Source organism: Ailuropoda melanoleuca, chromosome 8 (genome assembly GCF_002007445.2).
Source record: "Ailuropoda melanoleuca isolate Jingjing chromosome 8, ASM200744v2, whole genome shotgun sequence".
Taxonomy (NCBI): Eukaryota; Metazoa; Chordata; class Mammalia; order Carnivora; family Ursidae; genus Ailuropoda; species Ailuropoda melanoleuca.
The window spans coordinates 13,009,560-13,021,172 of NC_048225.1; the positions used below are offsets into that span (position 1 = coordinate 13,009,560).

The 11,613-nt window shown below is 40.3% G+C and overlaps 1 protein-coding gene across 7 annotated transcripts in view; it reads right to left on the bottom strand.

The window, feature by feature from the left end:
- Window positions 1-7,672, bottom strand: part of SIK3 (SIK family kinase 3) — a 110,784-nt gene extending 103,112 nt beyond the window's left edge. For 6 of the 7 annotated variants that reach the window (XM_034665817.1, XM_034665816.1, XM_034665821.1 and 3 more), the window contains exons 1-2: window positions 7,556-7,672; window positions 4,237-4,300 (exon numbers count right to left, since the gene is read on the bottom strand). In XM_034665817.1, coding sequence (XP_034521708.1) covers window positions 4,237-4,300; window positions 7,556-7,597 — 106 coding nt within the window. In that variant the 5' untranslated portion in view covers window positions 7,598-7,672. The remainder of the gene's footprint in view (window positions 1-4,236; window positions 4,301-7,555) is intronic. The other variant, XM_034665820.1, reaches the window with a different exon arrangement.
- Window positions 7,673-11,613: the final 3,941 nt, after the last annotated feature.

The following is an 11,613-nucleotide window of genomic DNA, read 5'->3' on the forward strand; positions in this document are numbered from 1 at the left end:
GTTTACAGCCATTATTTCCTTGCATATTTTTTCTTTTCCTTTGTCTCTCGTCTTCTGGTACTCCCATTAGGCATATGTTGTTGCATTTGATAGTGTCCCACGTTTCTCTGAGGCTCTGTTATTGTTCCTAGTTTGTTTTTCTCTTTCTTCTTCAAGTTACGTAATTTCCGTCAATCTATCTACACATCTGCTTCTTTTTCTTCCAGGTCAAATCTATAATTAAGCCTCTCTAATGAATTTTTTATTTCAGTTATTTTACTTTCCAATTCCAGAGTTTCCATTTGTTCATTTTCTTAATGATTTCTGTTTCTTTAGTAATACTCTAATGTGACATGACATTGTCATCATCTCTTCCTTTGCTACTTTGTGAGTTACTTTATTTCTGTGAACATGTCTACAATGGCTACTTGAAAGTCTTTTTCTGATAAATCTGACATGTGGTGTCTCTGACAGTTTCTTGGCTTGCTTTTTTTCCAGTGCATGGCTCATACTTTCCTGTTTCTTTGCATGTCTCATATTTCCTTATTGTTGGAAACTACGTATTTTAGATAATATGTCATAGCACCTCTGGGTACTGGTACACCTCTCTCCTTCTAGGACATGTATATTGTTATTTGCTTACTTGTTTAGTGACTAGCAGACTGTTTCAGTGAAATTTATTCCCCAATCCACAGTGTTCAGCTTCTAATGTTCAGCACAGATTTGGTATATTCACAGTTACCCTCAGATCACTGGATCACCATGGTTGGGGAGGGCTCTCTTCCCATTGTTCCTTAACCCCACCCAGCTGTTAGGACTCCAATAATTGCTGGCTGGTTGCTCCACTGTTTTCAACAATGCCCTGGGGAATAAACTGGTCTATAAACAATCCAATCAAATTCTGTTCCTTTGAAGGAATAGTTTCTGAGATCAGACTTTTGTTCTGACCTCTGGAAGGCTGCTGTGATTTTTATTCCCTGGATCTCTCCTGCAAACCAGCTAGACTACGGCATAGCTTGTGTCTTGAATCTCCTCTCAAATGCCTTTTACCACAACCTCCACTGTACTTTAGAATACTTTTAGGCTTCAACTTCTTCGTTCTCTGTTGCAAATGAAGTCAGTTCCTTTGTGAACAAATTAAGAGCTATCTGTTTTTATTTGCCACAGGGAGCTCTGGGCAAATCTCTGAGCCAGGAGGGCTCTAAAGCTACGTGTGGGGGACAATGGCAAAGTTCTCTCTGAGTGATACTCCCACTGTAGAAGCTGAGAGCTCAGTGGAAGGAGAAGGGACACAGTCTGGGGTCTTCTCAGTTTTCCTCTCCTGGGATAGAACAACCAGTTTACAATCTGGGGTAAGAATGATCTGAGCCCCAGTATTCCCAACATGCTGCACCAAATTCCACAGGTGGGGGCTAGGATGAAGGGAGTCCCTGCTCCTGCATTGCACTTAACCCGGACTTAGCTGCAGCAACAGGCAGCTGGGGACGGGAAGAGAATGCTGACGTCGTGTTCCTCCAAGAGTCTAGGTTAGGGTTGAGGGGTCCTGTGTTCTGGGCTACAGTAGTCCTAAATGGAATCTCCACCTCACTGAGCTGGCAAGGAGGAAGGAGGGAGCAGTACTGGTTTAAAAAACCACTCTCAGGGATGCCTGGGTGGCTCAGGGTTAAGCGTCTGCTTTCAGCTCGGGTCGTGATCCTGGGGTCCCAGGATCGAATCCCACATCGGGCTCCCTGCTTATTGGGGCGTCTGCTTTTCCCTCTGCCTCTGCTCCTTCCCCTGTTCATTCTCTCTCTCTCAAATAAATAAATAAAATCTTAAAAAAAAAAAAAAACCCCGCTCTCACTTCTTACCAAAGTTTCATAGATGTTCTTGAATAAATGTCTCTTCATTTGCTGTTCAAACTTAGGACCATGGTTTGGGGGGTTTTTCATCATTTTCCTGTCTCACTGGGAAGTGGATCAGCAGAGCTCCTCACACTGTCATGACAGAAGTCAACCTCCCAGTTGTTCTTTAACATGATGTGAAGGATCAGTATGTGTGTGATCCAGAGCTCTATACATGTGATCTCATTTCATCTTCACAACTGTGGAGCAGATACTAGAGACGGTGCTTTAACGGGTCATGAAACTAAATCTCAGAATCATCTAATAACTTGCTCCATTTAAAACAGCAAATAGGGGTTGATTCCAAACCAGGCCTAACTGTCTCCAAAGCTCCTGTTCCTGATCATGCCAATCTTATCATCTTTTATACAGATCCTTTTCAAAGTCAGTGCTCATGAAACAGCTACATCCCTATGCAGTCACAATGATTTCTTTAGGGAAGACATCATTTTCTTCCTCATCTGCATCTTTTATAATAATACTAGGAGAAGTCCTATTTCTGTTTCCTCATGTCTTACGCTACATTTCCATAAAGAATATCCGGCCAGGGGACTTTACCTTTTCTGTATTTCTGGTTTTTTTTTTTTTTTTTTTTTTAAGATTTTGTATTTATTTGACAGAGAGAGAGACAGCCAGCAAGAGAGGGAACACAAGCAGGGGGAGTGGGAGAGGAAGAGGAAGAGGCAGGCTCCCAGCAGAGCAGGGAGCCTGATGCGGGGTTCGATCCCAGGACCCTGGGATCACGCCCTGAGCTGAAGGCACACGCTTAACGACTGAGCCACCCAGGTGCCCCGTCTCTTCTGTACTTTTTAAAATTTGTTTTCCTGGGGCACCTGGGTGGCTCAGTCATTAAGCATCTGCCTTTGGCTCAGGGCATGATCCCTGCAGTCTGGGATCAAGCCCCACATTGGGCTCCTCGGCTGGGAGCCTTGCTTCTTCCTCTCCTACCCACCCTGCTTGTGTTCCCTTTCTCGCTGGCTGTCTCTCTGTCAAATAAATAAAAAAAAAAAATCTTAAAAAAATAAATAAATAGGGGCGCCTGGGTGGCTCAGTCGTTAAGCGTCTGCCTTCGGCTCAGCTCATGATCCCAGCGTTCTGGGATCAAGCCCCACATCAGGCTCCTTCCCTATAAGCCTGTTTCTTCCTCTCCCACTCCCCCTGCTTGTGTTCCCTCTCTCGCTGGCTGTCTCTCTCTCTGTCAAATAAATAAATAAAATCTTTAAAAATAAATAAATAAAATAAAATTTGTTTTCTTGAAGATCTACCTGCGATCTAGATCTGATGTGCAATGGGTTTGGGTCTTTGATTATTATAGACATTAAAACAACAAGGTCTCTTTTCTCCCAAGATTACCTTTGTGCATAGCACATACACAAAGCCAATTAAAAATACTATTAAGAAATGATGATCCCTCCTTTAAAAAAGACTGAAGCTTCTTAGGCCCAAATTATAAGCACACACACACACACACCAAATCTGTACAGTCGCAACTGACCAGTCACTAGTAAGAACATCCCACTTTAAAAGTGATCTCATGCTTTTAAATGTACTTAAATTAGTAAGTACCAATATTTAAAACACACAAAAAAATTTTGACAATTGAAACCAAAACATAACCCCAAAAAATAAACTAGATAAACCTAAAGTAGAAGAGACCTTTCTCTTCATGCTCACCAAAACAAAAAAATAAATAAACAAAAATAATAAGACATATCAATGCATGTTTGAAAATTTAGCCTTTAAGTCTACTTGGCTCCATTTATCACTGTCACAAAAAAAAAATTGGGGGGGCCAGTTTTTACCGTCTCAAAAAGTCTGATTTCCTGGTAGCAGATTCCACTGCTTAATTCCAATGCTGTGCGAAGTGTTAGAGAAAAAAATAGTTACTGTAGACAAAACCTCCCAAACTGTAAGAATCATCAAGGGAACTGTGAACACATGGTAAGGAATATAGTTACATGTTATATTTAAACAAAGTTTAAAGAAAGCATTAGAAGGAGACTGTTTGCTCCAAGTGGCTCTTTTCTCACACAACAGAGGCCCACACACCACGGGAGCTCTGCCACATGTGGTAACCCCCAGTTGAATCCAGCAATAGCAAAGACCCTTGGTTTTACGTTCAGTGGGAATGCTTGTTTCGGAGATCTTTAATCTCAGCTGTCAACACCTGATTGAAATAAACAAAACAGCTTTGCTGAGGAAACAAAGACAGTGAAGGGACTTAAAAGGTAAACCAAGATAAATTAAAATTCTTGATCGAAAATGACAGCACTGAGGGACAGCAAGCATCAAGTGGCAAAGGCACTGACCAGCTATTTTGGGTTTGCTAGAGTGTGCTCAATAGCTTTTGAAAGAATGCAATAGAGGTACTTACCAAATATTTCCCCTCCACTAGCATATTCTGTCACCAGATAAATCATCCGTTCTGTCTCCATAACCTGGTACAAAGGCAGGAAAGCGACAGACAGTGACACAAATGACAGGCTGATATCATAGGAAGAGAAACTAATGACTCCTCTTTTGTCATTTGAAATATTAATAACCATTACTGCTTAAAGGAAACTTAAAACCCCGGAGCGGGGAACAGGCATAAGTGCTCTAAAGAAGAAAGGGGGAAAATAGGTATTCCTCCACGTTCTTTAAAGTAGGAAGTAGTCACTACTTGAGAAAGACAGTCGTTTTGCTGTTCCATGAGGCCTCTGCAATCTCGTAAGCTCCACAAAACTGAGAAGCAAAGAAGCTGCCAAGAACCAGAAAGTTCACATTCAACATTGATCACCTGAAGTTCAAAAATGCCCCCCACCCCACAAAACCCAATCAAGACAAAAAAAAGCCTAGGGAAAACAAGGGGAATCAATTAAGAACTGCAAAGAAATCACATGTGAATGTGTTTTTTTAATGGAAATTACAACTTTCCTTACAGCTATCCATTTATTCAAAATATTGGGAATAATAATGTAAATATTCAACACTTCAAGTAATACACTCATTTGTATTTTGTTTTGGTCCCTATTTTGCTTTTTTTTTTTAGTTATAGTATGTTGGCAGTCCTTTCTTCCTTTTTTACCTTTCTCATTAAATATTTTTTAAAGTAATATATGAGTATCTTTGCTCATGATAAACTTTTTAAATACCTGGTATATAAAAAAAGGCCAAAGATTTTCTCTTCCTAGACCCCCCATTTTATTCCCCCAAAGGAAACACTGTTAATAAGCTAATTTACTCTGTATCATTCTAGAGCAATGCTGACCAATGGGGGAAAAAAAAAAGTAGGCCTCATAAATAATTATAAGTTTTCTAATAGCCACATTACTATGTAAAAAAAATAAAATAAAATAACCTCAAATATTTTACTTACCCAGTATACCCAAAACATCATTTCAAAAAAATTTTAATTGTAAACTACTTCAGTTTTCACATTAATGAAAATTAATAAAATTGAACATTTGCTCTAGCCACATTTTATTTATTTTTTTATAATAATTTTTTATTATGCTATGTTAGTCACCTAATATAGTACATCCTTAGTTTTTGATGCAGTGTTCCATGATTCACTATTTTCTAGCTGCATTTTAATGCTCAATAGCCATGTGTGGCCAGTGTTATCATACTGGGCAATACAGTTTTAGACTTTCACCATAATTCAAAGTTAATTATTTTGCTAAATTATTTCCCAGTTACTTGATCTTTGACATCTTTACACATTAACACCATATAACAGCATTATGTGTTATAATCATAGATTTTTTTAATGGTTTCACAGTATTCCATCATATAAGTGCACATTACTTTTCCAATCTAATAACGGTATCATCCTTTTTGTCTCTTTAATTTTTAAGAACTCTCTGTTTTGGTGATATTAGCTCATTGTTTGTTACACGCATCCCTGCCAAGCTCTTCCTGTATGTTGATTTACACAACAACAACAAAGTAAGTACTCTAAATACATGTTGGTGCAGAGGGAAAGAAAAGTAGATGTCATATTGTATATCTCCTTTGTACTCCTAGGCCTGTATTGACTGCAAATATTCTTTTACTGCTAAAGCTTTCATTAGTTCAAAAACTTTCCTATACAGTTACCCATATTTGGCTCCCTCTATAAACTGACAAGTCTGAAGTTTTGGCAAACGACCTGAAAACGACGTGGATACTATTCATAAAGACAAATTTGACAGCCATTCACCTTGGCAGCTCGGAATCCCCCATTAACAATACTAGCTGCCAGACAGCAAAATTAAAGCTTAAAAGAGGGCATTGTTCAAAGTCAGGGCTGAAAGTATGAGAATTCTTACTGGCTAATGAAATCTTGGGTAAGAAAGATCAACTTGGATAATTCAGCTAATAAGGTTAATACCTACAAGCTAACCCCTTGAGAAAAGTCGGCTTCGTAAGCGCTACAACTATTTAAAGATGATTTATTTTAAAAAGTGAGGTCAAGAAGTTTACTCAGTCGATCAGGATAGGAAGGAAACAGAGGTTAGACACCTCCGAATTTGCAGACACAAGTCTTCAGGCAACACCAGGAAGCCTTCACGGGTGTGCTTCTGGGGCACAACGTAGGTGTGGCTCAACAGAATTTAGTCTGATAAATTTCAACAAGTCTGCTCCTGCTGATCTAATTCATTTCATGATGTAAGCAGCTGATGCCAGAAAAGAGCCCTAGAGCTGTAGCCTTCACCACACACGCTAACATCACAACATGCTTTCTTTTCCATAAAATTAATAGACTAGGAAAGCCTGCCCATTGTGCCTCCACCCTTACACATGGTGCCATGTCTGGGCCAGTAACCATTTACTGCAGACTAACAGCAGCAAATATGAACCGAGTGGGTGGCCACTTCCTGAACAAGTCAGTGATGGCTGTTCTGGTAGAGAGCAGTGAGCAGGGCTGGCCCTGGGCAGAGACAGAGCTTGTGGCTGCCAACACACTGCAATCTGAGAAGCACCCCAAAGCCCCACCCCTCCCAAAATATCTCTCCCACCAGCCTGGGAAAGGCAAGGTCCTCTCTTCCTATCTGGCTTGAAATTTCAGTCATTAGATTTACTGCTTTTGCTGAGGGTGGCATGAAATATGCATGGTTCTTGGGAAGGTAAGAAAACTAGAATGGAAATCTCTTTCGTGACACCAAATCAATCTCATGCCTATCAAATTATCAAATGCTACCTTAGGAAATGAAGTCTAGGACCCTATTAGAAAACAGGTGGGTTCTGACTGATACAAGGAGCCATACTTAAAATATCCTTTGCCATTATAAGTAGTACCAGGATCACAGAAAAGAGTATTTAAGGAACATTATAAAAAGATAATGTTATATTCACCGCTAGCTTTTCATCCCTAAAGATTCTCTGTTCCTCTGGCTTTCCCATTCTGTTTTAGGATTCAGATCTACATAAATAAGTTCTTGTCATCTTCTGAATAATCCTTTTGTGTAATCCTCACAAAGAATGGTACCCAAGTTTTAATGAACAAATTTAAAAGGCCTACGTGGGTAAGGCAGACCTTACTAGTTAACAGCCAGGTAAAACATGAGTGCTGAGTGGGAAACAAAAGGGCAGGAAAATAGTAGGATAAACGTGTGAACATAGAAACCAAGAAAAGTTGCAGATGTTCACCCAGACACCTTTTCTTCTATACACACAAGTGACTATTCTGGGTTCTTCGTTACCATACATTATACCACTAAGGAACCTACCTGGTAGAGCCTGATGATGTGGGGGTGGCAAAGCATTTTCATAATTTGAACTTCCCGGAAAATCTTTTTCAAGTTTTCTTCATCCAGCTGGGTCTTGTCTATGATCTTGATAGCAACCTGAGAACAGAGGAAGAAAATTTACTCTGATGCATGATTAAAAGCAGTTCACTAAGGAAAATTAAAGCCACTTTATAACATTATATTCCACAAAATACAAGTTGCCAGAATTTTGTTCACAGAATGTCAATGAAGAAAATTATTTTACTCTTCTTAAAAAGTCAGGAAATGGATTCCTAACAAGATGATCTCATAGGAACAGATTCCAAAAGCTAGTGGGTCTTTCTGCCATTTCTTAAACTGCTCCAACAGCAGAACCCTATGACAAACAAAATACTTCATTACTCCATAGCTGTGATCACAGTCTGGGCAAATCATGCTTTGATGCAGACAATCGTATGTCGGGTCTCTTATTAAGAGAAAATGCTTATATCACAAGTACATGATAAGTTAGTAAGGTTCGACCAGAAATTCCACAGTCTTCCCATATCTCCCCAGGTGCTTGCCTAACTCAGTAGTAGTAGTGATGTGGTATCGTGATGGTAGTAGCAGCAGCCAGTATAGACGGAACGTGTGCTGTGCACCATGCAGAATTCTTAGTGCTTCCAAGTCCTACATCATTTAAACCTCACAATACCCTACATTATTGTTAACCTTATTTCACAAATAGGGAAACTGAGGCACACAGAGATTGAGTAGTTTACCCAAGATTAAGTCATTTATAGCTACTATGCGACAGATCCAGGGCTGAAGCCCAAGTAAATTGGCTTTACAGTCAAATTCTTAATGGTAATGCTATAAAAATCTGAAGATCTTTCTGTACTGTATATACACTGCCTCGGCATCAAACATCTATTTTGCTCATCATTGTTAAGATATCCAGCAGCACACACATTTTAAAACAGAATGAAAGATGAAGAACTTTTTTTACTCTAGCAAATGTAAATTTCTTCACTATTCTTAGTGAAATACTCAAAATACTGTATTGTCCCCAAGTATCTCTATATCTCTGTCTCAGTTGATCAGCAAATAAAGAATATTAGTCTGATGAAGGACCAAGACAAGGTAAATTCTAGCCCCTTTCAATTCCTAAAATTCTATGATTCTATACACTGAGAGGGGGAAAGGAAGCTTACTGAAAAAAAGAAAAAAGGCAGGGAAGCAAAATTTCAATAATAAAAATGTTCAACCCAGAGCGATAAAGACTATATAGAATGACACAGGGTAGATGATTCAAATGTAAGAATGACTAACATAAAAGTAACTTTGGAGCTGTTGCAGATATTAGAATGAGGACTGATGGAAGGCCCAGGGAGACAAATTTCAGCTCAATTCAAAGAGCGTTCAAGCCCTGCGTAACGACAGAACATGGCAAGGTGAGCGGGATGGAGCTAAAGCTACAAAGATGAAACAGATACAGCCTTGGCTTCAAGGAGCTCACAATCTAGCAGGGGAAAGACATACATGAACCAGACAACAATACAGTGTTGGAAATACAATCAACAAAGCTATAAGTAAGGTATGATGGTAGAACAGACAGCATGGAGTCTGAGCTTCACCGGGGGGAGAAGCAGATATGGAGAAAGACTTCACACACAAAGCAGAACTTGAAAAAAGAAAAAATTGGGATAGGCAGACAAGAGGGTAAGAAATTTTATGAAGAGAAAGAGCAGAATCATTAACAAATCTCACCAACTGTTCGATCTCCTGTAAGAAGTCTTGTACCATATCATCCTAGACAGGGGGTATAGCTCAGGGGCAAGGCATCTGAGTGCATCTCACCCCGGACCATTACTGTTTCTACTTCTCCTCACTACTGTGTTATATCACACACAGGACCTTAACTCCAGCAATTGGTCCAGCATCTGTACCTGGTTCTCTAAGAACAGCTCCCAAGGGGCGCGTGTCATTAAGCATCTGCCTTCAGCTCAGGTCATGAACCCAGGGTCCTGGGATAGAGTCCCACATCAGGCTCCCTGCTCAGTGGGAAACCTCCTTCTCGCTCGCCCACTCCCCTTGTGTTCCGCCCCCCACCGTCAAATAAATAAATAAAATCTTAAAAAAGAAAAGAAAAGAAAGAACAGCTACCAAAACACAAAAATTGCAGTACACAATGTCCTTTTATAGACCAAATATCTGGGTCTTAATAGTAATTAATTATTAATAAAAGCTTACACATGACTAGCACATTATACTTTACAGATTGCTTACATATACATAACAAGCTTAGAAACTTGCAGCCATATGACTATCGCAGAGCTTCCCAACTAGTGTGCTAGAAATGGGTCACAGGTGTACCCCAGGCCACGGGCAGGTGGCAGTGGATTCCCGCCTACTCTCCAATGAAGATTCCAGATTCTACAAGACACAGGCAAAGCCTGGCCTCACAGCTGAACATGGCATCAACAGGAAGGGCTCTGGTGACATGCTGCCCGGGTTCCAAATCTTAGAACTGCCCTTTTAATGTATAACCTTGACCAAGCTATTTAATTTTTGTATGGCTCCTTATCTAATAAATGTGGGCAACCACAGAACCTGCTCTAAAGGCTGCTGGGGACTGAATAAGCTAATGGCTGCAACCTGCTTAAGTCCCAATTCCTAGCATGTGCCATGCGCACTAATTACAGGTACTGCTGGTATTTATTTGTTTTCTGGAATCAAGCCTTAAACGTTAGGCATTCCTTGGCAAAGATGAGATCTGCTTCACTAAATAACATAATCCTGGATCTCAAGCACATCAGTTCCTTACTCAAGGGGCAAGTTGAGGGGGCCAACAAGCGAAATTGCTAACAATTTGTGGGCAGCATTCAGAACTGTCTGGTTGCTTCCAGCTGATGTGGGAAGAACATGGAAGGAATGAAGCTGGGGGAAACACGCATTCCATTCGGGAGCGTCACACCAAGCCACAGGATGGAACCCACAGCAAGACCTGATCGTCGGGGCGTCTTCACAGCAGGCCGGGCCCCCTGCCCTCCAGACTAAGTGCCAACACCAGAGAGGACGACACACGTGTTACTTGGCGCACGTGCTTGAGAGGGCCACTGAAGGGAAGAGACAACCTCCGAAAGCTTCGGCTCCTATTTTAGCTGCAAACTAGAAGGTGGAGGTTTTCTAGAAAATGGAAAAATACCAATGAAACAGAGGAACGGACCACGTCAGAGAGCAGGGAGTTGGCAAGCAAGTGCGATTATTTTGAGACTACCTGAAGAGATGGACGATCGTGAATTTTCACTGCGACAGATGAGTGGCGGCTATATAATCAGGGTTTTAGCTGAAAGTACACACCCGCTGCTTGAAAAAATGAAATGCGTCCACAGCAAACGGTAAATTGGTAGGTAAACAGAAGATAAACTCTCAGGGAACGTTTTTAGATTTTGGTGCTAAGAATCTATGAATCACGTCCTTGTACTTCCATATGAAGAGCGTAACAAGTAAAAAAGGAAACTTCCAATGTATTACCAAGGGACCATATATTTCTTAAAAGTTTCTTGTTCTACATAGAATTCTACATAGAATTCTTTTCTTTTGCAAGGAGCAGGATTTTATGAATTGACACTAATATTAATTAAACATGGCACTGTATCCAAGATGTTGCCTAACAGATACAGCTTGCCCGGAGCCCTTAGGAATTTCTCTACCCAAGATATTTCCATTCAATGAACCCTTATTTCATGGACATGTAGCATGACAAAAAATTAAATTCAGATCATGCCAAATTTAAAGTCACAGTTCTTTATTATTCATTCTCGAGGTGGGGGGCGGGAAATAGCTATTTCCCCCTTTTAGTTCTCACTTCTAAACCACAGTTCCTTTAACTCTTACCTAATTTTTGCAAGCAAGTAATGTTCACAGGGAATGAAGTTGAAAAAATAGTGCTTTCTCCACAACAGGCAATAATTCACTTGCGTATCCTGACACCACATTCACAGGCAAGATAAGGTGACAAAATAAAAACCAAGGAAAGGTTCAGTACTAAGATCAAAACAAACCACCCTTTCCCC